Consider the following 25,063-nt stretch of genomic DNA (forward strand, 5'->3'; position numbering starts at 1 on the left):
CGGAGGGGTCGCCCGATAGGGGTGGGGGAGGTTCAGGGCCAAGACCACCCAGTTTGGAGCTGGGAGGGACCCAGCAGATTAGAGACCTGAGTAAAGCATTGGTGCAGGCCTGTAATTACCCCTGAGGAGCAGGGAAGACACCAACCATACGATACTGGAGGAAGGGCAGCAGCAAGGTTCCGGGCCTCTCCCATCCCAGCCATCCCCAGGAGAGAGAAAGCAGAGTCCTTTTAGGGGTCTCCTTGGGACCCTCCTTCAGGTCTCTCCACACCCCCGGGGTGGATTTGGTTTGAGGTGGGGTTGGGGGAGAATTTGGATTTGAAGCTAGCGCCAAGGCCCCGGGGCCCCGGAGCCGGAGCCTCCAGGTTCCAGGGTGGGATTGGGGGCTCCCATGCCCGCTCCCCTCGACTCCCCCCAGTCCTAGCGGCGGGTGAGTCACCGGAGCGCTCCCTACATAGTCTTCTCTCGCTGTGGCGCGTACCAACGCGCGGCCGCAGGGGGAGTCACAGGGACCCGCGTCCTCAGGGAGCCGTGGCGTCCCCTCCGCCACGGCCGCAGGAGAGGCGTCCCCAGCTCGAGGGCCCGCGCTCCAGGGCGGAGGCGGGGCGGGGCGCGCGGGGCGGGCGCGCGGCGGCTCGGTCCCTGGACGCTGAGGCGGAGACCTCCCCGCGTCGTACTTGGTACGCGCCAGCGGGGAGGCCAGGCCCAGCCCCGGCGGTACAATAGGGTTGGGCCGCGGCCGGGACTGGGCCGGCGCCGGGCAGGGAGAGGGATCGCTGCCGGATCCGACAGCCACTGGGCGCCCGGCGACTCCGAGCCTCGCAGGCCACCAGCCGAGCCAGCCCCGACCTTCCCCGGAGCGCCCCCGCCTCCGAGTCTTGCCCGCCGGGCCGGGCCGGGCGTGATGCACCGCGGGACCCCTGTCCTGGCCGCTGGCCGCCGCCGCCGCCGCCGCTGAGACCCCCAAGATCCCCAGTGACGCCGCAGCCATGGAGAGCGACTCACATGCAGAGCCGGGTGCGGGCGCACCCCCAGGTATGCCGGGATCCACGCACCGGAGAGATGGGGGGAGGTCGCGGGGCCTCGGGAAGGCCGAGGAGAAGGCCAACCCGCTGGGCGGAGACCCCTCCCCCGCCGCGCCCTCTGACCACTTGGAAGTTTAAAAATAAAGGCTGCAGCGGCGGCGGCTCGGGGCCACCGACGCATCCTCTGACAGCTGCCCCCTCCCCCACTCTGGGCGCTGGGACGCACTGGGCGGCGGGCTCCGCGAGGACCCCGCGCCCGAGTTGCTGGAGAGACCCTTCTGCCCCGACCCAGTGCCACCTCGGTTTCTCCTCCTGCACCCCCTCCCCGACCCACCCCAGGCCCTGATGATCCTTTTCAATTGAGCTGGGACGTCTATCCCCCACTTCATCCCAGGTGGGGAAGTGTGACCCCAGCCTGAATGTGTGTGTTGGGGGTCCAGATTCTCAGGCCTGGAGCCCTGCATACCGAAACTTAGGCCCTGGCGCCCCGCGACGCCCAGGCCCTGGCCCAGACCTCGCCCCCACCCCATCCCTCCAGCTGCCGCGCAAAGGGCCTGTTGCTGCTGCGGGCCGGCCGGGAGTGGAGGGGAGGGCAGGGGGAGGTCTCTAGCTGCGGCTGCCAAGTAACCCGCCGGATAAAGACGAGGGGGAGGGGGAGGCGGCATTGTTTGGGGCGAGGGCGGGAGCTGGGAGGTGGGCCGCCTCCTCTGCAGCCTGGCCTACTCCGGAGCCCACCCAGCCCGATTTGGGGAGGAAGGAGACAGAAGTAAATCTGCGTATCCGGCCACCCTCCTTCCTACCCTCTTTAGGCCTGAGTCTCTCTCGAGAATGAGGTGAAGGCTCAAGGCCGCACTCCCGGGACCTGCCACATCATTCCTCACTCAGCCTGAGGCTCTGGATGCCTACCCCCGCCCCCCTACACACACTCCAGGCCCCAGACCATCAAAGCTACCCTCCCCTCCCCTCACCCCACCAACCACCAGTGCCCTGGACTTCTGCAAATCCCATTCGGATCTGGGAGCAGCTGATGAGGGGGTGGGGACAGGTTTCTGGTTGGGCCTGGTGTCGGAGGGAGGGATTTCTCTTTCTCTTTCTTCCTGGAAGGGGAGGGAAGAACATGATTACTGAGGACCCAAGTTCCGTTCCCACTGACTCAGGGGGGAGGCGGCCCCAACCTCACACCTCCATAGAGTCCTAGAGCCTAATCCCTGCCACCTCCCTGACCCCTGCGGCGTAGGCCCAGCATGAAACAGTGTCTGTGGGTGCGGAGAGCCCAAGAGGAGCCGGCACAGCTTGGCTGTGGGTGGGCTCCTCCCCATGCCAGCGTGGGTGCTTCCAGGGGACCGTGTGGGTGTGGGAGCTGGAAGGCGCAGGTGGGGGAGGGGGCTATCAGACTGTTGTGGTCGAGGAGGTTTGTAGCCTGTGCTGGAACAGTGGCACTTGGGTCAGTCTTGTCTCTCCTGAGCCTGAGAGGGGACACCCAGGGAGTCCTAGACTGGATCCATTTCATCTGCTTATTGGCTGTCTGCATCAGAGGGGCGCAGGCACTGATGTGTACATTGGGGCCTGAATGGGCCTGATTACTGGGCTGCAGATGAGGGCCTGAGTGAGTGTCTAGTTTAGAATTAGGGCACTTGGGTGGGATGCCAGGACTGAATATGAGGGCATGGAGGGGGACATGCTTGGCTATACCGCCGGGCCTGAGGGGGCCTGCATGCAGGGTCCTGGGTTGGGAAGACTCTTCTATACACAGGACCTAGACAGAGTCACAGGAGAACCTAGATCAGGCTGGTGGCTGATCCCTACACACAGAGAAGGTGAAGGTGACAGGAACCCCCTATAAGCCAAGGGCACTAAAGGTGGTGCCCATGGCACGTACCCTGTCAAGTTTGAGGCATGGGGCTGCGACACTGAATGCACATGGCACGATCCAAGCCATCTTTGAGTGCCCTTTGCACCCTGAGCATTACTAGGAGGCAACATGGAGTAGGGGACAGGTGCGGACTGGAGCAAGTGACTTGCCTCCTCCAGCCACAGTTTATGCCCCTGGAAAATGGAGGTCATGTTATCAAACCTTGTGGGGTTAATGTGAGGGTTAGAGATGATGTACTAAAGGTACCTGGCACAGAGACGCCCGCAATACAGTATTATTACCATTATTGTGGTTATGCTCATCAGAACTGGTGCCAACAGGGAGGTACAAAATATGGGGGAGGTGAGGACAGGAATTGGGAGCTGGTTTGCTTAAGAATGTAGACTCTGGAATCAGTTTAAGTTTCCCCTTCATTACTTACTGCTGTGCGGCCTCAGGTAAGTTGCTTAACCCGAGTCTTAAATTTTCCCATCTATAAAATGAGAATAGCGCCAGAAATTATCTCATGGAGATATTGGGATCATTAAATCAGATGAACACATGACACACTTAGCCCTGGCACATAGTTAGTGCTCAATAAACTCTAACTATTTGTTTCTTTTGTTTATTGTCTTTATTTCCTTTGGAGGCCTGAGGAGGAGGTGTGATTAATTAGACTTTCAGGAGGTCAGTATGGGACAGAGGGCCAGGGAGAGGGGAGTTCTAGATACACACGAGCCAGGGTGTATCGGGGGGACAGAGGGGCCCCTGTGCTTGAGGTAGGGCAGTGGAAGCAGGAGAGAGACCCAGGAGGTGCGTGCAGACAGTCATCCAGCACAACATAATGATGCCTGCCATGTGCTGGCTATGCAGGTGGCAGAGAAGTGAATCAGACAGAGTCACTAGCCTCTGGGAGCTCCTGACCCAGTGACGGAAGGCGATGTGTTCACTGTAGGGGAACCCAGGTATAAGGGTGATACAATGGTCAGTGGGCTGTACTTGTGGAAGGCTTCACAGAGGAGGAGGCATTTGAAGTGGACCTAAAAGGATGAGTAGAAGTTAGCGAGACTGACACAATGAGCTGTCTCTACATATAGCAGCCAGCCTAGCTGGTGCCTCTCACTGACAGCTTCGTCCCTGCTTGGGCCACTGGGCCCAGTAAATGAGGCCTCTAATGAGCCCCTAATGTGCAGTCACGCATATGCAAACGAGGAGGAAGGGGCATCAGGCCAGTTTACTCCCCCTTTCCCTCAGGATGGGCATCAGCTGTTGGTAGGGCAGGGCCGAGGGAGGGGGAGTGAGCTGAAAACAGGGCCCTGACTGGAGTGGCGGCACTTGAGAGCGGCCAGGGCAGGTCTCGGGTCTACCAAGGCTGGAAGTTAGGCCGCAAGCAGCAGGGAGCCATGTCCTTGGTTCCCCACTGGGCCTTGGGACAAGTGAGGGAGCCAAGGAGCCAGGCCCAGATAATGCAGCTTTGTTGGCTGTGGTAGCGCTGCCTGGCACCCCGGGGCACAGCCTTCAGCATCTCCTCCACCACCCCTCAGCTGCAGCTCTGCCCTGAGGGGAGCAGAGAGCATGGTAGGGGGTAGATAGCGTGGTATTGCTACCTTCATCAGTGCTCCTCACCAATAGGAGGAGATTCAGGCTCTTACGAAGGATAAGTCCAACTTATCTCCAGCCTCCTATTTATTAAGGGCCTTCTCTGTGCCAGGCATGATGCTTTGCCTGTCATGTGCATTGTCTCATTTGATCCTCAAAACAATCCTTGAGTAGGGCCTAATGTTATCCTCCTTTTACAGATGAGGATCAGAGAGGAAACTCACTTGCCCAAAGTCCCACAGCTAGGAACTGACAGAGGCAGGATTTGAACCCAGGTCCATCTGGCTCTAAAGCCTCTGCACCAAACCTCAAGACTGAACTACCGTGGCTGAGCCAGCCAGTGATAGAGTCTGACATGCTTCCCTTGCATGACTGATCTTGGCATCTTGGTCTTAGGGACCCCATGATCCATTCTCTGGCAGGCATAGTAGAGCCAGCAGAGCCCTGGGTCCCCTGTGCATCTTGCCCGGTTGGAGTCTGAGTAAGTCAGCTCAGAAGGAGGCCCTGGACCCAGGCAGTGGCGACAGTGCAGCCAGCAGGCCATCCCCAGGCCCCTGCCCTGAGCAGGTAGGCCCCAGCCCGGGCAGCCCTGCTGAGGCTGAGGGAGGACCCGTGGTGGGGCCTGAGCTGCGGGATGGGGTCATTTCCTGCCGCCTAAAATAACAGGAAGTGGGTGCTCCTGATTGGAGGCTGGGAACAATGGCCGCCAACCAGGCCAGAGAGCTCCTTCAGATCTGCGGTCTCAGTTGTGATCCCGGCTTTATCATCCACAGAGGCCCAAGGCCTGGCCCCAGTGCCCTGCCGCTAAGGGCCTGTGGCCCAGGTCCTGAGGACTGCTGGAGCAGGCTGCCCCGCTCTCTGAGCTGGCTCAGCTCTACACTGGCCGGGAGTAATGCTGCCCCCTAAGGGTCCCCTCTGTCCCAGCCCGGCAATTAGGCATCTCGCAGAGTTTGTCCTTCCTGCCTTCCCCTGCCCCATCCTCCCAGATCAGATCTTTCCAGGAGGGGAAACCCAGGGGGCTGTACCCCTTTGAGTGAAGGTACAGACTGTCATGCCGATTCGGGCCCAAATCCCAGCTTTGCTACTCGCCAGCTGTGTGATTTAAGCAAGTGTCTTAATCTCTCTGAATCTATTTCTTCATTTGTCAAATGGGGGTAATAACATCTGCTTCGTAGGATTGTGGTAAAGAAGAAAGGGACTGATGCGTTTAAAGTGTTTAGCTGTGCCTGACACAGCATTAGCTATTGCTGGTGTTGACAGGACTTTCCCCTGGCCCGGGTAAAGGAGTGCCCAGAAGGGGCAGGGCAGAAGCGACCTGGAATGGGGCTGTATACGTGCGCCGGGAACACTGTGTCTCTGAGTGCTGTGTGGGTCTCTGAGGCTTCTTCTGTGCCTCAGAGGGATGCCTGGCTCCGTGTGTGTGTCTGTGTGTATCTGTGTGTCTGTCGAGTTCCAAATCCCACTAAGTCTGACTCCTGTGTATATAGGAGGGAGAGAGAGAGAAGGGAGAAAAGAAGGTGTTCTGTCTCTCACCATTGTTCAGGCTCCGTTCACTTTGTCTGAGTCTCTCTCTCTCTCTCTCTCTCTCTCTTTCTCTCTCTCTGTGGTATGTATTCTGTCTCTATGGGTCTTTGCCCCTCTGTTGGCCTTGCCATCTTCATTTGTCTGCCACCCGAGGAGCTGCTGTGAGAGCCGGAAGGCTCTGGCTACAGGTGCCCTTCTCTGTCTTGCTTCCTCTCTCTGCCTCCCCATGCTCCCCACCCAGGGGTGCTGTCCATGCACCCCCGTCTGCTAGCTCTCCTCTGGGCACTCCTTTGCTCTGGCCCCTGGAGGAAGGCCACTCTCCCCCCATCTCCTGCCCAGGTGCCTCACTTCCTGCCTCCTGGTGGCCAGCCTGGGCAGGAGCCTGCCTTATCCTGCATTCCTGCCCTCTGAGCTCAGTGCCTACCTGCCACACCTGCACCCTTCACCATCTTGGGGGGAACCTCCCTGGGGGAACCACCGAATCACTTCCTTCTTCAGAGAACAGGCAGGAACCTCAAGGAGGGGTGATGTGACGCCTACCAGAAACACTGTGACATAAGGGTTCTGTCGTCAGATAGCCTTGGGTTCAAATCCTACCTCTGATGCTGACATGAGAAATTCACTGAACTTGTCTGAGTAAGTTTTCTCACCTGTGAAAGGGGGGCCATCCATAGAACTTTCCTTTTAGCGCTGTCATAAGGATGAAATGAGATGAGGGAAAGTACCTGGCATACGGTAGAGCCTCAGTACCTTAGCTTGTTTCCCTTCCTGGGCTTAGTTGCCGGCAGGGCGCACACAGGGCTCCGGTATGAGCAGGACCTTTAGGGTTCAGAGAGGCGAGGCTTTGGAGCAGCTCGGGGTTTGACTCTGTGCTGGCTAGGTGGCTTTCCACAGTACCCCCATCCCGTCCATGCGTGTATCCATCCGTGTGTTCATTAAACAGACACAGAACCCCTGCTCTGTGCCGGCAGGTCCTATGTGAGGCCCCGGGCTGGAAGAAGGCATATGACCCAGTCCCTTCTCTCCATGATCTCCCATGCTGGCAGGGACAGGGGCAGCAGGCAAACAGAAGAACCAGACTGAGTTATCAGCGTTGTGAGAGGAATATTTGGCCCAGTAGCAGTTGTTGGTATGAAGGAGGGAAGGACCAGAGGAAAGGGACTGCCAGCTCCCAGAGGGTGGAGATGGGGCGTAAGCAGGCACCCTGAGACATGTGACACACCCTCTGAGAGACTTGGCCCGGATCTTTCTGCAGACCCCACATGCGGTCCCTCTTGGGCTCTTGAGAAGATAAGACTTTCTGTGACCCTGTGATCAGCTCCTACACCTTTGCCCTGCTGGTGCTCTTTGTGCCAAGAAATAAATACAAACTATCTGTCTCTTATCCAGTTCTTAGCAAATACTTCTAGTAAATATCAGCAAAGCAAAATAAAACTAACAGTAGCTAAAACCTCACAATTTGACCCAGGCCAAAAATAAAGTGCGATGGCCGAAGGATCACATTTGATGAGTGAAAGTGGCAATAATCAGAAATCGGTTTAACCATACCGTATAGATAACCTACCAAATAATTTATTTGGCTTACTATGATTTGTTCTGGGTAACCCTGTCCCAGTGGCATTTCGTCAGTGTTGGCATACTTCTGAGGAAAATATTTGTATTTGGGGTCAATAGTCCACCAGGTCAAAAGAAGAGATCCAAATGTCCTGTTTGCCTCTCGAGAAGTCTTTCTTAAATTTTTTTTTAATGCGTATTTATTTTCGAGAGAGAAACAGAGCACAAGAGGGGCAGAAGGAGAGGGAGACACAGAATCCAAAGCAGCTCCAGGCTCTGAGCTGTCAGCACAGAGCCTGACGTGGGGCTCAAACTCAGGAACCATGAGATCATGACCTGAGCTGAAGTCAGACGCTTAACCGACTGAGCCACCCAGGCGCCCCTCTTGAGAAGTCTTTCTTGTTGAGCTGCTGGAGTCAAACGCTCATTATTATTTTTAACTTCTACCTGAGTGCCTTGTCCAGGAAGCTGCCCAAATGCAACTGAGATGGCGTTGTTTTGCTTCCCTTCAAGTGTTTATCCCTTTGCAATAAATTGCCACGTGGATTTACTCCTTTTCTGTTTGTTTTTGTTTCTTGGTTTTTTTTTTGTTTGTTTTGTTTTTTGTTATTGTTGTTGTTTTGGCTCCTGAACAGGTACTCCTTTATTTATTTATTTATTTTTTAATTATTGGCCTCCTTTTTTTTTTTTTTAATGTAATTAATTTACTTTAAGTAATCTCTACACCAAACATGGAGCTCAAACTCACAACCCTGAGATCAGGAGCTGCATGCTCTTCTGACTGAGCCAGCCAGGCACCCTGGATTTACTCTTTATTAGAGTAAAAATCTCCTTCTCTTGCACTGCGTTAGGCCAGGGTGGCTTTCTGGTATGGCATTTTATTCTTGTTCAGCAGCATCTCATGACTGTGTCTCCATGTACTTGGCACTCTGGTGGCTGTTACTGGTGCGGCAGTGAGCAAAACAGACATGGCCTAGCCCTTGTCGGGCTTCCTCCCAGTCTAAGGGGAGGCTGACAATAACAAGAGAGGCCCACAAAGAAGTTTGAAGTTGTATTAGTCACAGTGCTCCAAACAAGAGGCACACGAAGCCATGAAGGAATTTCTCCTGATCAGAGAAGCCAGGGAAGGCTTCCCTGAGGAAATGGTGTCTGAGCTAAGATCTGGAGGCTAAGTGAGGTTTAACCAAGAAAAGGGCAGGGGCTCCTGGGTGGCTCAGTCGGTTAAACGTGCAACTTCGGCTCAGGTCATGATCTCATGGTTCATGAGTTCGAGCCCCGTGTCAGGCTCTGTGCTGACAGCTCAGAGCCTGGAGCCTGTCTCCCTCCTCCCCTCCCCTCCCTGACTCATGCTCCATCTCTCTCTCTCTCTCTCTCTCTCTCTCTCTCTCTCTCTCTCTCAAAAATAAATAAAACACTTAAAAAAAAATAAGTGTAGAAAGAGCATATGCAAAGTCCCTGTGGCAGGAAGGAGTATGAATGGTTGCCAGAATCAGAAGGTGAGTGTAGGAGGAGCACAGAAAGCAAGTGGGGAACATGCAGAAGAGATTTAAGAGGTACGGGAGATGGGGACAGGGACTTCAGACTATGCCAGACTTGTAGTTTGCACTCAAGAATTCTGTTTTTATCTTTAGAGCAATGAGAAGCCACTGGGAGGTTTCAGGTGTCTAAAAGTACCATGATCAGATTCACATTTGGAAACAATTACTCTGGCTGCTCAGTAGAGAGCAGAGTGAAAACGGGTGGTGGGGAGAGCAGTGGGAAGACGTTGTAGTCATCCAGGTAAGAGAGATGCTGATATCAGCCAAGGTGGAGTCTGTTGATTATTTCATTCAACAGATAGTTGTGGAGCACCTATGTGCCGGCCCTGTTGGTCTTAGGGTTAGAACAGCTAACAAAACAGACACACACGTGTGCCCTCATGGAGGTTATCTTCTAGAGATGGGAGACAGTGTTACAATGGTGTTAATACTTGAGAGAAAAATAGTGTTGGAAAGAAAACGTACCATTGGAGAGGGGAAGGAGACTTCTATTGCAGTTTGTAATTTTAAATAGGGTCAGGGAGCGTGTAAGTGAGAAGTGACATTGAAGTAAGGGCATGAAGGAGAGGAGGGAGTGAGACACGCTGAATCTGGGGGCAGAGAATTCTCAGCAGAGAGCACAGCAAGTGCATAGCCCTGCAGCAGGGGAATGCCTGGAACAGTGGCTGGAATAGACTGAGCAGGGGGGAGGGAGAGGAGGAGGAGATGGGCCCAAGACGTAATGGGCTGGAGAGGGGAATCCTGACATTCTCAGAGGTCATTGTAAGGCCTTTGTTTTTTCCTCCCCACGAGATGAGGTGTCTTTGGAGGATTTTGACAAATCCTCCAAATCCTTAGAGCAAGGGATTGACTTGCTCTAACTTAAAAAAAAAATTTTTTTTAATGTGCATTTATGTCTGAGGGAGAGAGAGAGATAGCGTGTACGCATGCATGTGTGTAGGGGGTAAGGGGCAGAGAGGGAGACAGAGGATCTGAAGTGGGCTCTGTACTGACAGCAGAGAGCCCGATGCAGAGCTCAAACTCAGGAACCCACAAGATCGCGACCTGAGCTGAAGTCGGACGCTTAACTAACTGAGCCACCCAGGCGCCCCTGATCTAACTTATTTTTAAGCGGAATCACTCTGCTGCTGTGTTGAGAAAAGATGAAAGGGGAACAAAGAATGGCAGTAGGGAGTCTTTATTTATTTAATTTTATTTTTAAGATTTTATTTGTTAGGGGCGCCTGGGTGGCTCAGTCGGTTGGGCGTCTGACTTCGGCTCAGGTCATGATCTCGTGGTCCGTGAGTTCGAGCCCCGCGTCGGGCTCTGTGCTGACAGCTCAGAGCCTGGAGCCTGTTTCAGATTCTGTGTCTCCCTCTCTCTCTGACCTTCCCCCATTCATGCTCTGTCTCTCTCTGTCTCAAAAATGAATAAACGTTAAAAAAAAATTTTTTTTGAAAAGATTTTATTTTTTAAATCAATCTCTCCACCCAACATGGGGCTTGAACTTACAACCCTGAGATCAAGTTGCAAGCCCTGCCGCTGAGCCAGACAGGCACCCCAGCAGGGAGTCTTTATAGGGGATGACAGTGGCTGAACCAAGATGATAGAAGTGGAGATGGTGAGAAGTGATTGGATTCAGAACATACTTTGCACACAGAGCCAGAAAGATTTACTGAGAGATTAGATGTGGGATGTGAGATAAGAAAAGACTCTACAATGACTCCCAAGATTTTTGGTCTGACAGACTGGGAGGACGGAGTTGCCCTTGGCTGAGATGGGGAAAACGGGGAGGAGCAGGCTTCTGGGAGGAAGATCGGGAGCTCAGGTGGGAATGTGTTAAAGCCGAGGTGTCTGTAAGACATGCAGGGGTGTCAAATAGGGAGTTGTATGAGCGAAACTGGAACTCAAGGGAGAGGTCTGGGCTGGAGATACAAACTCGGTTGTCATCAGCAGAGCAATGGTATTTAAAGCCATGAGTCTGGATGAGGTCACCAAGGGAGTACATGCAGATGGAAAAGAGATGAACTCCTCCACTGAGCCCCGGGGCACCGGGCGCTAAGAGGTTAGGCAATTAAAGACAGATCTGCAAAAGGGACTGAGGAGTCAATGGCTAGCAAGGTAGAAGGAACGCCAGGAAAAGTGTGTTGTCTCCACAGCCCAGTGCAGAAAGTGTTCAAGGAGCAGCGAGGGATCATCTGTGTCAAATGCAGCCCACAGGTTAGCAAACCGAGGACTGAGAAACGGCTGCTGCTTTCACAGTGTGGAGGTCATTGGTGGACTTGAGAAGAGCAGTGTCATGGAGCAGCAGGGGTGAAGGCCTGACCCAAGCAGACTCTTGTAGCAGAGATTTGGGAGAAGTGGACAGAGTCTTCTGGGCAGGTGCCGTTTCTTGAGCCCCTGCCAGGTGCCCGAGATGATGTACCCACTCGCTGTTGGAACCAACATCTCAGTGGGGAAACTGCAGCTCAGACAGGCTCAGGGCTTTCCCCAGGTCCCACAGCAGAGCTGGGATTTCCCACCCAGGCCTATTTGACTCTGAAGCCTAAGATCTTTCTACTCCACTGCATCTGACACTTGAGGGCCGGTCCTCCCAGGCCTCATCCCTCCACCTCCTCCCAAGCTGCACCCGGCTACTCAGGACCTAGTTGGAGATTCACTGTCTTGCCTGGTGGGTGTGATTTGCCTAGGTGTAGACAAACATCCACCCACCAGTTTTCCTTGCAACACCCGTAGCACGCACAGATGCTAGAAGAATGACAGTAAACAGGCCTCACCCTCAGCCTTCAAGCTGAGTACTTCACACACCTAAGCTTTTTGGCTCCAGATGGCCCTGGGTTCAAATCCTGCCTCTGCCACACACTATTTTTCTTTTTCTTTTTTTTTAATTTTATTTTTTTCAATTTACATCCAAATTAGCATATAGTGCAACAACGATTTCAGGAGTAGATTCCTTAATGCCCCTTACCCATTTAGCCCATCCCCCCTCCCCCACCCCTCTAGTAACCCTCTGTTTGTTCTCCATATTTGAGTCTCTTATGTTTGGTCCCCCTCCCTGTTTTCACATTATTTTTGCTTCCCTTCCCTTATGTTCATCTGTTTTGTCTCTTAAAGTCCTCATATGAGTGAAGTCATATGATTTTTGTCTTTCTATGACTGACTAATTTCACTTAGCATAATACCCTCCAGTTCCATCCACATAGTTGCAAATGGCAAGATTTCATTCTTTTTGATTGCCGAGTGATACTCCATTGTATATATATACCACATCTTCTTTATCCATTCATTCATCCATCGATGGACATTTGGGCTCTTTCCACACTTGGCTATTGTGGATAGTGCTGCTATCAACATGGGGGTGCATGTGCCCCTTCGAAACAGCACACCTGTATCCCTTGGATAAATGCCTAGTAGTGCAATTGCTGGGTCATAGGGTAGTTCTATTTTTAATTTTTTGAGGAACCTCCATCCTGTTTTCCAGAGTGGCTGCACCAGCTTGCATTCCCATGCCACATGCTATTTCTGTGACCCTGGGCAAATCACTTGGTGGGGTAAGCTTTGACTGTCTCATCTGTATAATGGGGGTAAGAATCTCTACCTCTCAGAGCTCATATAAGGATGCAGGATAGGGATGCAGAGGGCTAGCTTAGTCCCTGGGATGCAGTAAGCACTGAGTGATAGCTGCTAATTTTCTTGCCCACTGGAGTTGGAAAGGAGTTTGTGGGTGGCTGGGAAGTAGACTAATAGTGGCCACGCAGCCTTCCGAAGCCGGTGTGGGGAAAGCTGGGTGGGCCGTCACGGAGCCTAGAGGCTGGCAGACTTTTATGGGCCCTTAGGGACACAGGGCCTCTGCTGGGGCTCTCGCCTGAGCCTAGGAAGCTACAAGGGAAGGAATGAGGGGAAAACTGTGATCCTCAGATTTGGTTGCATAACACATACTACTTCGTACTGCCTTAAACAGAGACAGGAGGCTGTGATTGCTGAGAGCACGGACGCTGGTGACAGGTGCCAGGTTCAAGTCCAGACTCCTTCACTTACCAGCTGAGTGACCTCAAATTGCTTTACTTTTTCCCATCCGTAAAAAAGATATTTATAGTGTCTCCTGCCTAAGTATTTTCAGTAAGGACTAAAACGAGTATCTGTAAACTGCTTTGAATATAGGAAGCTCTTAAAATATACGTAACTGTTAAAAGGTTAGCGTTAGCACTAAAATCACAATCTTGCGAGGTAGGTACTATCCCCACAGGAACTGTGGCACAGAGAGGGTGTGTAACTAGCCCAACGTCACACAGTTAATGGGGAAGCCAGAATTCACATTCAGATAGTCTGCCTTCAGAGCTCACATTCAGTCACTGGATACCTGTCTCCCTGGAAAAGGTACCCACAGTCCCAAACATGACTCCTTGGGAGTGTCCTCTCCCTACACACACATTGTCACCTACAGAGATGGGGAGTTTGCCACCTCCTGAGAGGGCCAGATTTCCCAGAGGAGAGCACTTAGTCTGGTAGTTTGCTCTGGTAAGAGCGAAAAATGCTTCCTTAGACTCACCTTCCCGTGCTCCCTGCTCTCTAAGCCCAGGTTCAGTGGCTGTATCCCTTTGTTCCCTTCAGCGCTCAGAGGGTAGCAGCAGATGTCAACAGGACTTTTTGCAGAGCTTTATGTAACCCACAGGGAAAGGGCAGGAAGTGTTTGCTGGCACATGAATCATGCCAGGTGCTTCATTGACATCCCTACTAGCTTGGGCTCATTATCCCCATTTTACAGATAGGAAAACAGAGACTTAAAGAGGTTGAATGGCTTCCCCAAGGTTACCTGCTGGGGAAGCATGCCCTCCTTTCCTGTGTTGGGGTGGTAAAATCAGAATTGGGCCTTCATCTGACTGATTCCAAAACCTGTCTCTCAACTCTCCATAACATGCATGTGCTCACATGTGTGCATATCCACGTACATACCAACTCATGTGGCTTCCTTACTTGGCACTGTGCTGTCTTTTACAGGGATCTTGAAATATTATTGTCTTAAAATTTTTTTATTTTAATGTTAATTTATTTTTGAAAGAGAGAAACACACACAGCATGAGCAGGGGAGGGGCAGAGAGAGAGAGAGGGAGACACAGAATCCGAAGCAGACTCCAGGCTCTGAGCTGTCAGCACAGAACCCGAAGCGGGCTGGAACTCACGGATTGCAAGATCATGACCTGAGCTGAAGTCAGACGCTCAACCGACTGAGCCGCCCTGAAATATTATTATCTTAAAAGAAGAAATCTATGTGTGTTTGGGAAAGGAAAAAAAGATTACAAAGTGAAAGTAGCTGGTTGCCCCGCCCCCACATTGGGGCTTTAGCAACATGGCCTCCCACTTGTGCCCAGACTCATGGCCTTCCTCTTGGCCAGTCCCCTGTGCCCAGCACTGGCACTTCTGTGTACCAGGCCTTGGGTTGGGCACCGTGACCCCGAAGTGAAGCAGAAAGAGGCGGGAGGCAGATGTGACCATTTGGTGCACCAACAAGTGCTACCAACTTTCTCTTAGTTTTTCCAGTACACCCTGCTCCCTCCTGCTCCTTTGCAAATACTCTTTTCTTTGCCAGAACCCTCTCCCCTTGGCTTTGCCAACTCCAGGTCACCCTTTAGCTCTTGGCTTGGTTGTTACTTCTTCAGGAAGCCCCCTAAATGCAGGTTAACCATCTCTGCTGGGTTACCCTCCGACATAGTACTTACTTATTCTATGCTGTAATTGCCTAGCTATTTATCTACCTGCTAGAAGGTAGGTTCCACGGAGGCAGGGACCATGGCTGTTTTCTCAGCACGGTATCATTAGTATCTGGACCAGGGCCTGGTACACAGAAGGAACGCAATAAACATGTTGCATGAATGAATGAGGAGTCACTTGGACGAGGGAGAGAGCTCCGTGTTGGACTGAGGGCACGGCTGTGCTATCTCACTCTCTCTCTCCTCTTGTGTTGGTCTTCCAGCTGTGGCAGCCAGGACCCCCCCAGAGCCAAGACCTTCTCCTGAAGGTGACCCCTCCCCACCGCCGCCACCACCACCGATGTCAACCCTGGTCCCTGACACTCCCCCAGACACCCCACCTGCCATGAAGAGTGCCGCTAGCTCTAAGCAGCTCCCACTGGAACCAGAGAGCCCCACAGGGCCAGTGGGGCCTAGATCAGCCCCCCAGCAGGAAGAATCCCCTTCCTCAGAAGGGAAGAGCAGGGGACCCACCCCACCAGCCACAGGCCCCCGGGATTCCAGACCTCCTCGAAGGAGCAGCCAGCCATCCCCGACGGCGGTGCAAGCCTCTGACAGCCCTCCCACCAGGCAAGGTATGTATGATGTGCCCAGTCCTGGGCCCAACTCCTTGGCTCGGGCTTCCAGGCACGGGTGATGCCACTGGACGGAATCTCCTGGGCCCAGGAGGAGATGGGGAACAAGGTGGGGATGAGGCCTTGGGGAGGGCCCTGAGGCTGACTCCCCATTTGGGGGGAGCCTCTGACCTAAGTCTGTTCTCATTCCCTTGTCTAAGATGTAAAGAAGGCAGGAGAGAGACACAAGCTGGCAAAGGAGCGGCGAGAAGAACGAGCCAAGTACCTGGGTGAGTGTTGGGGAAGCGTCATCATCCCCACCATCCTCGCCATCAGCCTCTTATCCACAGCACTAACACTTCTGAATGCTTCATTACGGGCACTGTGCTAAGAGCAGTATGTGCATTATCTCATTATCTCAGTGGGTCTCTCGACCCTTCCTGAGGATGGGAAAACAGAGGCTCAGAGAGGTGAAATCATTTTCCTCAGCTGCACAACTAGTAGAATACCTGATATTCTGACCCAGAAGCCTGACCTCACCCTCAATCCCGTGCTCTTTTTTTTTTTAATTTATTCATTTTGAGAGGTGGGGGAAGGAGCAGAGAGAGAGGGAGAGAAAGAATCCGAAGGAGGCTCCATGTGGTAGGCATAGAGCCCTACACGGGGCTTGATCTCACGACTGTGAGATCGTGTGACCTGAGCTGGAATTAAGAGTTGGAAGCTTAGGGGAGCCTGGATGGCTCAGTCGGTTGGGCAACCGACTTCGGCTCAGGTCATGATCTCGCGGTCTGTGAGTTCGAGCCCTGCGTCAGGCTCTGTGCTGACAGCTCAGAGCCTGGAGCCTGTTTCAGATTCTGTGTCTTCCTCTCTCTCTGACCTTCCCCCATTGATGCTCTGTCTCTCTCTGTCTCTAAAATGAATAAACGTTAAAAAAAAAAAAAAAAAAAAGAGTTGGAAGCTTAACCAACCGAGCCACCCAGGCCGCCCTCAGTCCCGTGCTCTTAATCACAATTCATGAAAATATGTCCAGCAGCTCCAAAGGCAGACAGGCCCTAAGGAACTCATTTCTCCTTTAGCACTGAGAGACCGTGAGGCCAATGGGGGAGAAAGAGACCTTCCATCAGGGAAATCTTGCTTCTGAGACCTGAGCCTGCCTTCAGAAAGCCCTTCAGTTTGGTGGGGGGGGGGGGGGGGGGAGCCTGGGGGCAGAGGCATCTCCCCTCCCAAGCAGGCAGGAGAAAGACCCACCCGGGGACACAGTAACCGGGAAGGCCGCCCAGTTGGAGGAGACAGGCTTGGCCTGACTGCAGCAGAACCTCTCACCCCCCCACCCTCCCCCCGCCGGGGCTCCTTTCCCACAGCGGCCAAGAAAGCAGTGTGGCTGGAGAAGGAGGAGAAGGCCAAGGCGTTGCGGGAGAAGCAGCTCCAGGAGCGCCGCCGGAGGCTGGAGGAGCAGAGGCTCAAAGCCGAGCAACGCCGCGCGGCCCTCGAGGAGCGGCAGCGGCAGAAGCTGGAGAAAAACAAGGTGCGTGCGTGCTGACTTCTGGCCGGGCACGCATGGCCTGTGTACACGTGTGTGTGTCCACACATCCGTGTTCATGCCTCTGTGTCATCCGTGCCCACACGGTAATGTCTGTGTTCGTATCTGCCGTCATGTCCCTGAGCGCACAATCTGGGCACCCGTGCGGCCGCAGACGCGCTTGGTTCTGTGCATGCTGGGGTGGGCACCTGTAACCGTATGCTGTCAGTGCGAGTGTCTGTGTGTGTGTCCCGTGTGTGCGTGTATGCAGAGGCGTGTCTATGTGAGTGTGCTGAGTTCCAGGACATGTGGAGCGCCCTGGCTTGTGCACTGGTGAGGAAAGGAAGGAAAAGGTGGCCCGGTCTTGCCAGGGGGCCCTCAGGCTAAAGGGAAAACATAGTCCCAAGGTCAGGACCCTCAGTGCCAGGGGGGACACGGCCCTCCCTGGGAGCCCCAGGGCAGGGGAAGTCCCACCCCATCCTCAGAGAAACAGCTCATACATCCAGGAAATGACTCAAGAACAGTGAAAAGCTCCCCAAGAACAAGTTGGAAGGGATCTGTTACAAATGGCCTTTAATCATAGCAAGCATTCAGTAACCTTGGTTACCTGCAATGAGTCAGGGAAAACTTCTTGGGTGGGGGAGGCTTTGTCACAGGCGAGAGAAGGGGCCTTTCTCCCAGGTATGATGGATGATTCTGAGCCCAGACTTCTCTCCTCTCCCCTTTCCCCACCAGGAGCGCTATGAAGCGGCCATCCAGAGGTCAGTGAAGAAGACATGGGCCGAAATCCGGCAGCAGCGCTGGTCCTGGGCAGGAGCCCTGCACCACAGCTCCCCAGGACATAAGACCAGTGAGTGGGCTGGAGGGCCTAGTGAGTGGGTGGGTGGGGCTGGGGCCTGACGAGTGGGGACAGGGACCAGCGTTGGTGCCAGGGGCTGGCAGCACCCTGCAGCAGGTATGCCTTGCTTCACACGACCTGTGTCTTCTCGAATGACCTTGTAAACCAAATTGTCCCTCCCCGAGGACTTCTGCTATCAAGTCAGAGGTGAATTCTCTTCATTTGGTTTGCTCTTCAAACCTCTGTCACTTTAGATTAGCCTTCTTTGCTCCCATGATTACTATCGGTTGATGATACAGAAAAGAACACTTGAATGCCTTGCAGACACTGGGTATTTAAGAAAACTACCACCCCCTTGTGTACCTGTCTTGGGCGGCAGATTTGTGTTTCTGAGTTTTCTTCATGTCGGGCCATCAGGATTGGGGTCTGATTCTTTGCTGGCATGTATGTACCACCGTGTTTGAATGTCTTTATGTAACAGCAGAGTCCAGTATTTCCAGCTGTGGACCTTCTGGTGTATGTGCTCGTGGATATGTGTGTGTTGTACGTCAAAATATGCGTCTGTTTGTTTGCCTTGGTGTGTTTATGGCCTTGTGTACCTCAGTGAGGGCTCCCAAGTCAGACGGAACTGGGTTAGGATCCCAGCTCTGGCACTTGCGGTGTGACCTCTAACATCTCGATGTCACTTTCTTTGCCTGTAAGATGGGGATAACGATACTACTTGCCTCCGAGGTTGTAGGTAGATGTTTGGGAGGATCAAGTGAGGTAACATGTGTGTGGTGCCCAGCACAGTGCCTGGTACATGGTAAGCATCCAACAAACGTTAGCTGTTACGAATACCGTGATTCAGTTGCTTCGATGTGTTTGTGCCTGTGTGCATCTGGGTCCGACCCACTATCTGTCCGTGTTTGTGTTTCTGTATCTGTGCATGTCTGCACACACATGTGCATGTGGAAGTGTACCTTTCACTCTACACGCCCCTGCATGTCTTTGTCTTTGTGTGCCCGTGTGAACGTGTGGATTTGTGCGAGTGACTGTGACTCGGGGTTCTTCTGTTTAGGAATGTCTGCATTTGTCCCGGTACGTGGGTGTGGTAGCCATAGCGCCTTGGCAGGGCAGTGCCAGCAAGCGCCGACACCGGGTGGCTGTGGGGGAGGGGTTGCAGCGCCCAGCCCCAGGGAATGGCTTCCTGGCCAGGAAGGCTATAGTTTCTCTAGTTCTGCTCCGTCCCCTTCCTCTGTTCCTTCTCCATTGGCTCCCCCAATCCAGGTTGTCTCTGGTCACCTATCCCCCATCCCCTCCTCCCAGAGCCAAGTCCGCCTTCTCCTCCCCTTCCTAGCCTGCCCACTCTTCCCTCTCCCACCCTGCCCGCGGAGCATCCTGCATGGAAGGCCTCAGTGCCCCCCCTGGCTCCTGTCCGGCCCGGCCCTAATGCCGTGTCTTTTCCCCTCCAGGTGGGAGCAGGTGCTCCGTGTCGGCAGTAAACCTGCCTAAACACGTGGACTCTATAATCAACAAGCGGCTCTCAAAGTCCTCTGCCACGCTCTGGAACTCCCCCAGTAGAAGTAAGAGAAGGCCCAGCCCTCCTCCCTCCAGAGCCCCTTGTAGCCCCCACCAAGCCTCTTCCAGAGCTCAGCAAGAACCCCAGATCCCAGGAGCCCTCACATACTCCAGGTCTCCATCCCCATTCTACCCCACCCAGGGCTCTGCACCCCTCAGGAGAGCCGGGTGTATGGGTCTGGACCCTGAGGACAGAGATGTGCCCTGCAGGGGAGGAGAACAGAGACAAAGAGCAGTGTCCCAGCAGACAGCAGGCCTGGCTGGGGCCTCAAGAGCAGGTGGAGGTGGGGGTGGGGGTGGTGTTGGGGGTAGGGGTGGAGAGTGGGAATGGGCAGGCAACCTCATCTCCAACCACAGCCAGCTGGCCTCGGCCCGCCTTAGGCAGGTGGCCTTGCCCCCAAGTACCAGACTAGCCTGGGTGCTGTGTGTGCAGAGCGGGCCCCTTATTCTGGCTCTACCCTGGGGGGCCCAAACGACCCCGCCCTCTCTGCCTTCAGAGCCCTAGCCATGGCCTCAGCTGGCTCCAGAGTTGTGGGCAACTAGGGTGGCATGGCCCCTGTGTTCCTACCATGCCCTGGTGCTCATATGTGAAGGGGCCATGGTAGGAGTTATTTATAAGTTTCTCCAGCTTTTATTTGGTTGTTCTGTTGCCTAGCAACCAAATCAGCTGCTGTACCAACTCCACCTGACTGAGGCTTAAAAATAACCCAGCAGCTGAGGGGACAGAGCAGGGTGGCCCAGGCCAGCCAAGTCCCCTAGCAGTCTCTCTCTGGCATGGGACACCCCTCAGTCAGGAGCACAAGGACCCTCACTGTCCCCCATCCATGGAGCCATGCAACCCCAGCCAGCCCTCTGATAACAGGAGGTGCAGGGTGCTACAGTGGGACGCAGGAGTGGGCAGGGTCTGTCACCTAGGGAAAGTGGTAGAGGGGGCCCTCAAGCCATGCAGGGCATTGCCCTGGGAAGCATCTTGTTGCCTGGGTCTGCAGTGAAGGTCAGGCCCCAGGGCAGACAAATGTGGCTCCACCGGACTGGGGTGAGGGTCCTGGGGAAGCCTCTCTGGGCTTAGCAGGGGGATGGCACCTGACAGTTCCCTGCGCTTCTGCCTCCCTGCTGCGACCCCCAGTGGTAACCCGCTTCTGGCATTCTCCCTCTAGATCGCAGCCTGCAGCTCAGCGCGTGGGAGAGCAGCATCGTGGACCGTCTGATGACACCCACCCTCTCCTTCCTGGCACGGAGTCGCAGTGCGGTCACACTGCCCCGCAACGGCCGGGATCAGGGTAGGGGCAGCGGCCCTGGGAGAGCCCCCACGAGGGGCGGGACAGGGGCCAGATTCGCTCGTGGGCCGCGCCCCGACCGCACTCATCCCTCTGCAGCCGTGCCCGTGTGCCCGCGCTCGGCCTCCGCCAGCCCCCTCACGCCGCCGAGCAGCGCCCCCCGAAGCGTGCACCGCTGCGCCCCAGCTGGGGAGCGCGGGGAGCGCCGCAAGCCCAGCGCCGGGGGCAGCCCGGCCCAGGTCCGCCGCCGGCCTGAAGCCTCGCCGGTGAGTGGGCGGCACGCAGGGGTGGGGCAGGGAGCCGGCCAGGCCGCCGGAGCGCGGCGCCGTCAACTTCTGCTCCCCGCTCTCCTTCCCCCTCCTTATCAGGTGCAGAAAAAGGAGAAGAAGGACAAGGAGCGGGAAAATGAGAAGGAGAAGAGTGCCCTGGCCCGGGAGCGCAGCCTCAAGAAGCGCCAGTCACTGCCTGCGTCTCCACGCCCACGCCTCTCTGCCGGCAACGCCGAGCTCAGGTGGGCGCGCACAGTGCTGCCTGCACATCACCAGGCCATCCATCCATCCATCCATCCATCCATCCATTCACAAATATTTGTTGGGCACCCACTCCTAAAGTGAAAATGAAAGCTCTTTGAGGGCAGATTTATTCTGTTTTGTACGAGTGTTTGGATGACTGAAGTACAGTAGCACCTAGAACAGTGCCTGGCATTTGGTAAGCAGTCAACAAATACCTGCTGAATGAATGAATTGGACCCGCCAGGTACTGTTCTGAGGGCTGAGGACACATTGATGAGCCAAACCAGGGCTGGTTCTTGCTCTTTTCAATCTTCCTGGCTATTGGTGAGACAGACAGTAAAGACTCACAAATGAGAATGTGATCACGAACTGGGATATGCTCTAAAAGGAAATAATCTGGTTCTGTGAGAGCATATAAGGTGGTCAGGGCTGAGCCAGCCCTGTGGGGAGAGGGGGATACTTCCTTGAGGAAATGACATGCTCAGAGGGTGTGTAAGTGTGTGGCTGCTGTGCTCAGGGCCTAACTTTTCCTTTTCTCTCAGTCCCAAAGGCAAGGCTCGGCCATCCTCTCCCTCCACATCCTGGCACAGGCCTGCCTCTCCCTGCCCCAGCCCAGGGCCAGGTCACGCTCTGCCCCCCAAACCACCGTCCCCTCGGGGCACCACTGCATCACCCAAGGGGCGGGTTCGGAGGAAGGACGAGGCAAAGGAGAGCCTCAGTTCGGCAGGACCTGTGGACAAGAGCCAGAACAAGGGCAAGACCGGTGACGAGAAGGAGCCAGCAGCCCCTGCCTCACCAGCTCCCTCACCTGTGCCCTCCCCCACCCCAGCCCAGCCCCAGAAGGAGCAGCCCACAGCTGACATCCCTGCAGGTGGGTTGCCAGGGAAGCCAACTTTGTCTGTGAGGCTGAGGTGGTCAGAGATATGGGCCCAGGGGTGCCTGGGGACTGGGTGTTGGCAGACAGGCAGAGAAGGCTCTTGCCTTCAGCAGGTCTAGGCCCAGAACACAGGCCAGAGAGGAGAACCACACCACTCTGAGTTGATGGCAGAAGTTGGGTGGGTGGGTCTCCCTGAGGTCCAGGAAGCAGGGGCATGCAGTGGTGATGGAGGTGCCTGAGCTGGTATGTGCTGACTCCTGGTCCTGGATCCCACTCCAGATACTGCTGTCCTGACCTCACCCCCAGCCCCTGCTCCACCAGCGACCCCTAGCAAACCCATGGCGGGCACCACAGACCGAGAAGAGGCCACTCGACTCCTGGCTGAGAAGCGGCGCCAAGCACGGGAGCAGCGGGAGCGCGAGGAACAGGAGCGGAGGCTGCAAGCAGAAAGGGACAAGTGAGTCAACCCATGGGGACTGAAGGGGCCCTTATGGAGGCTGTGAAAGAAGCGCAGGACGGAACCCGAGTTTCCTCTGTCCCTCAGGCGCATGCGAGAAGAGCAGCTGGCGCGGGAGGCCGAGGCTCGGGCCGAGAGGGAGGCGGAGGCCCGGAGGCGGGAGGAGCAGGAGGCCCGAGAGAAGGCGCAAGCAGAGCAGGAGGAGCAGGAACGGCTGCAGAAGCAGGTGCCCCCGCGGGCCGGCTGGCGGGCGGGCGGTGCGGGGCTGGGTGTGGGCGCCTCCTGGTGGCGGGCTGGGGGGCTGGCCCGGAGGGAAGGCTGGAGTCCAGCTGCTTAAAGCTCGCGGGAACCTTGGGCAGAAAGAAGAGGCTGAAGCTCGGTCCCGGGAAGAAGCGGAGCGGCAGCGTCTGGAGCGGGAAAAGCACTTCCAGCGGGAGGAGCAGGAGCGGCAAGAGCGCAAAAAGGTCTGCAGAGCCGTGCCGTGTGCTTATGTGGGCGGGGCCATGCTCTGTGCTGGGTTCTGGCTTCAGTTACTGGGATAGTGGAGGCTGGGGGAGTGGGCCCTGCCTTGGGCTTGTAAAGGGTAGACCAAGAAGCAGGTGGGGTGAGTTCTGGTTCCTTGCCTGGAAAGGACTGGTATGAGCTGGAAGGGCCCTGACAGGACGAGGGGCTGGCTGGTGGGAGGTTTAGGAATAGGGCAGCACTTGGGTCTAACTGGTGTGGGGCGTCCCAACAGCGTCTGGAGGAGATCATGAAGAGGACTCGGAAGTCAGAAGCTGCTGAAACCAAGGTCAGGATTGCCCAAAGGCAGTGCTGGCAGCGGGGGAGGAGGGCGGTGGGTTTAGGAAAAGAGGTTGGGGGTGGGGCGCCCTCAGGGTCTGGGCAGGGAAAGCGAATTCAGCACCTCAGTCCCTTGGGGCCAGATATCCCTTGAGTCTGACTGCTCTTCCAATTCAAAGCAGAAGCTGGACAGAAAGGAGGCAAAAGCCAACAATTTCAGCCCAGGTAAATGCCCTGTTCCTCTCATCTCTGTCCCCTTGGCCACCCATCCTCAAACTTCCTGCTCTCCCCAGCCCCTAACTGATGGGCATTCCTTCCCTGTGATAGACCCTGTGAAAGCCGGGGAGGCTCGGCCCTCAGGGCTGCAGAAGGAGGCAGTGCAGAAAGAGGAGCTGGCCCCCCAGGAGCCTCAGTGGAGGTATCTGCTACCATCTGGATCCTGGGGGCCCTGGGCAGGGAGGCAGGATGACACTGGGGCTGTGGGGTGCTCGAGGGGTCCTGGGGTGGGAGGTGCCTGAGTGTTGGCCCTGCATCCACAGCCTGCCAAGCAAAGAGTCACCAGGATCCCTGGTGAACGGCCTGCAGCCTCTCCCTGCACACCAGGAGAATGGCTTCTCCCCTAAGGGGCCCTCTGGGGACAAGAGCCTGGGCCGAACGCCAGAGGCACTCCTGCCCTTCGCTGAGGCAGAAGCTTTCCTCAAGAAAGCTGTGGTACAGCCCCCACAGGTCACAGGTAGGGATCCCCGACTTTTCTCCCAGCAGCCTTCCTCAGACTCCCCAGCCCTGCCCTTTCTTCCAGCTCTGCCCCAGGCCCTCTCACGCTCCTCCCTGAAGACCCCCAGACATCTGGGCTAGGAGGCCTGGTTTGCCTTGACTGTTTCCCCTCCTGCTTTTCCCTCAGAAGTCCTTTAAGGGGTCGCCTTGGATCCAGGCATAGCTATGAGGGCTCCTCTGCATCATCTACCAGGACGTCTGGAAGAGAAAGAGACAGAACAAAGCCGGAAGTGGCCTGGGCCCCTTGGGGTGGGTCCTCTGTTATTTTTAATCTGCACCTTATAGACTGATGTCTCTTTGGCTGGAGCCAGGCCCTGCCCCTCAGTGCATCCGTGTGCTCGCACGTGCGGACACCCCCCTCCCATACACACACATACACTCACAGCCTCTCTGGCCACCTCCCTTGGGGAAGGGCCGCCTGTAGTATTTGCCTTGGTTTGGTGGGGTACAGTGGATGTGAATACTGTAAATAGCTTGTGCTCAGACTCCTCTGCGTGGAGGGGGCGGGTGCAGGAGGCAGACCCTCCCAAGACTCCCTGGGGTGATCTTCCTCTCTCTATTTAACTGTAACTGAGGGGGAACCCAGGGCTGGGGCTGGGGGGGGCACCTTGGGCCACAGAATACTGGTTGCTTTAGGGGTACCCATGCCCCCTGCCCTCGCCTGGAATCAGTGTTATTGCATCTGATCAAACTTCTCCAGAAATAAAGTGAGAATAATTCTGCCAGTCCTGTCTATCCTTGGGGCTGGCGGTGGGTGGGAGCAGGTGCCTCCTGCATTCTCAGAACTTTAGGAGCCAGGGCCTGGCGATATCCACCCCTGGGTACCAGTCCTAGACCTCCTGCCTGTAGTCTCCATCTTGTCATGAATTCATCCATTTAACACATATGGTTCCAGGCAGTGGACTACATGCTAGGGATCCAGTACAGGAAAAGACGTAGCCTCTGTTCTCATGGAGTTTACAGTCTAGCAGGTGAGTGTCATGGACACTGAGTTGCCTATGCAACATCCATTCCCATTGCCCGAACAGAAATGATTTCGTTCAGGTGGCCATCTTCCTCCTGGATCCTCCCACCCCCCCACCTCTGTGCTTCGTTAG

The 25,063-nt window shown here is 55.3% G+C and overlaps 1 protein-coding gene across 4 annotated transcripts; it reads left to right on the forward strand.

Moving 5' to 3' along the window:
• Positions 1–694: 694 nt before the first annotated feature.
• Positions 695–24,691, forward strand: MAP7D1 (MAP7 domain containing 1). Of its 4 annotated transcripts, XM_027059655.2 has the most exons (18): positions 699–1,035; positions 15,043–15,393; positions 15,594–15,662; positions 16,734–16,897; positions 17,627–17,741; positions 19,184–19,294; positions 20,447–20,569; positions 20,666–20,832; positions 20,935–21,077; positions 21,621–21,949; positions 22,235–22,412; positions 22,500–22,638; positions 22,772–22,876; positions 23,149–23,202; positions 23,375–23,417; positions 23,520–23,610; positions 23,732–23,925; positions 24,094–24,691. In XM_027059655.2, exons 1-18 carry the CDS (start codon positions 990–992, stop codon positions 24,102–24,104), a joined length of 2,433 nt encoding a protein of 810 aa, XP_026915456.2. In that variant the 5' UTR covers positions 699–989; the 3' UTR covers positions 24,105–24,691. The 4 variants fall into 4 exon arrangements, with proteins under 4 accessions (XP_026915455.2, XP_026915457.2, XP_053067392.1 ...); XM_027059654.2 differs by having other exon boundaries at positions 695–1,035; positions 20,447–20,832; XM_053211417.1 differs by lacking the exon at positions 19,184–19,294 and having other exon boundaries at positions 698–1,035.
• The last annotated feature ends 372 nt before the right edge of the window (positions 24,692–25,063 follow it).

This window comes from Acinonyx jubatus, chromosome C1, assembly GCF_027475565.1.
Source record: "Acinonyx jubatus isolate Ajub_Pintada_27869175 chromosome C1, VMU_Ajub_asm_v1.0, whole genome shotgun sequence".
Classification (NCBI taxonomy): Eukaryota; Metazoa; Chordata; class Mammalia; order Carnivora; family Felidae; genus Acinonyx; species Acinonyx jubatus.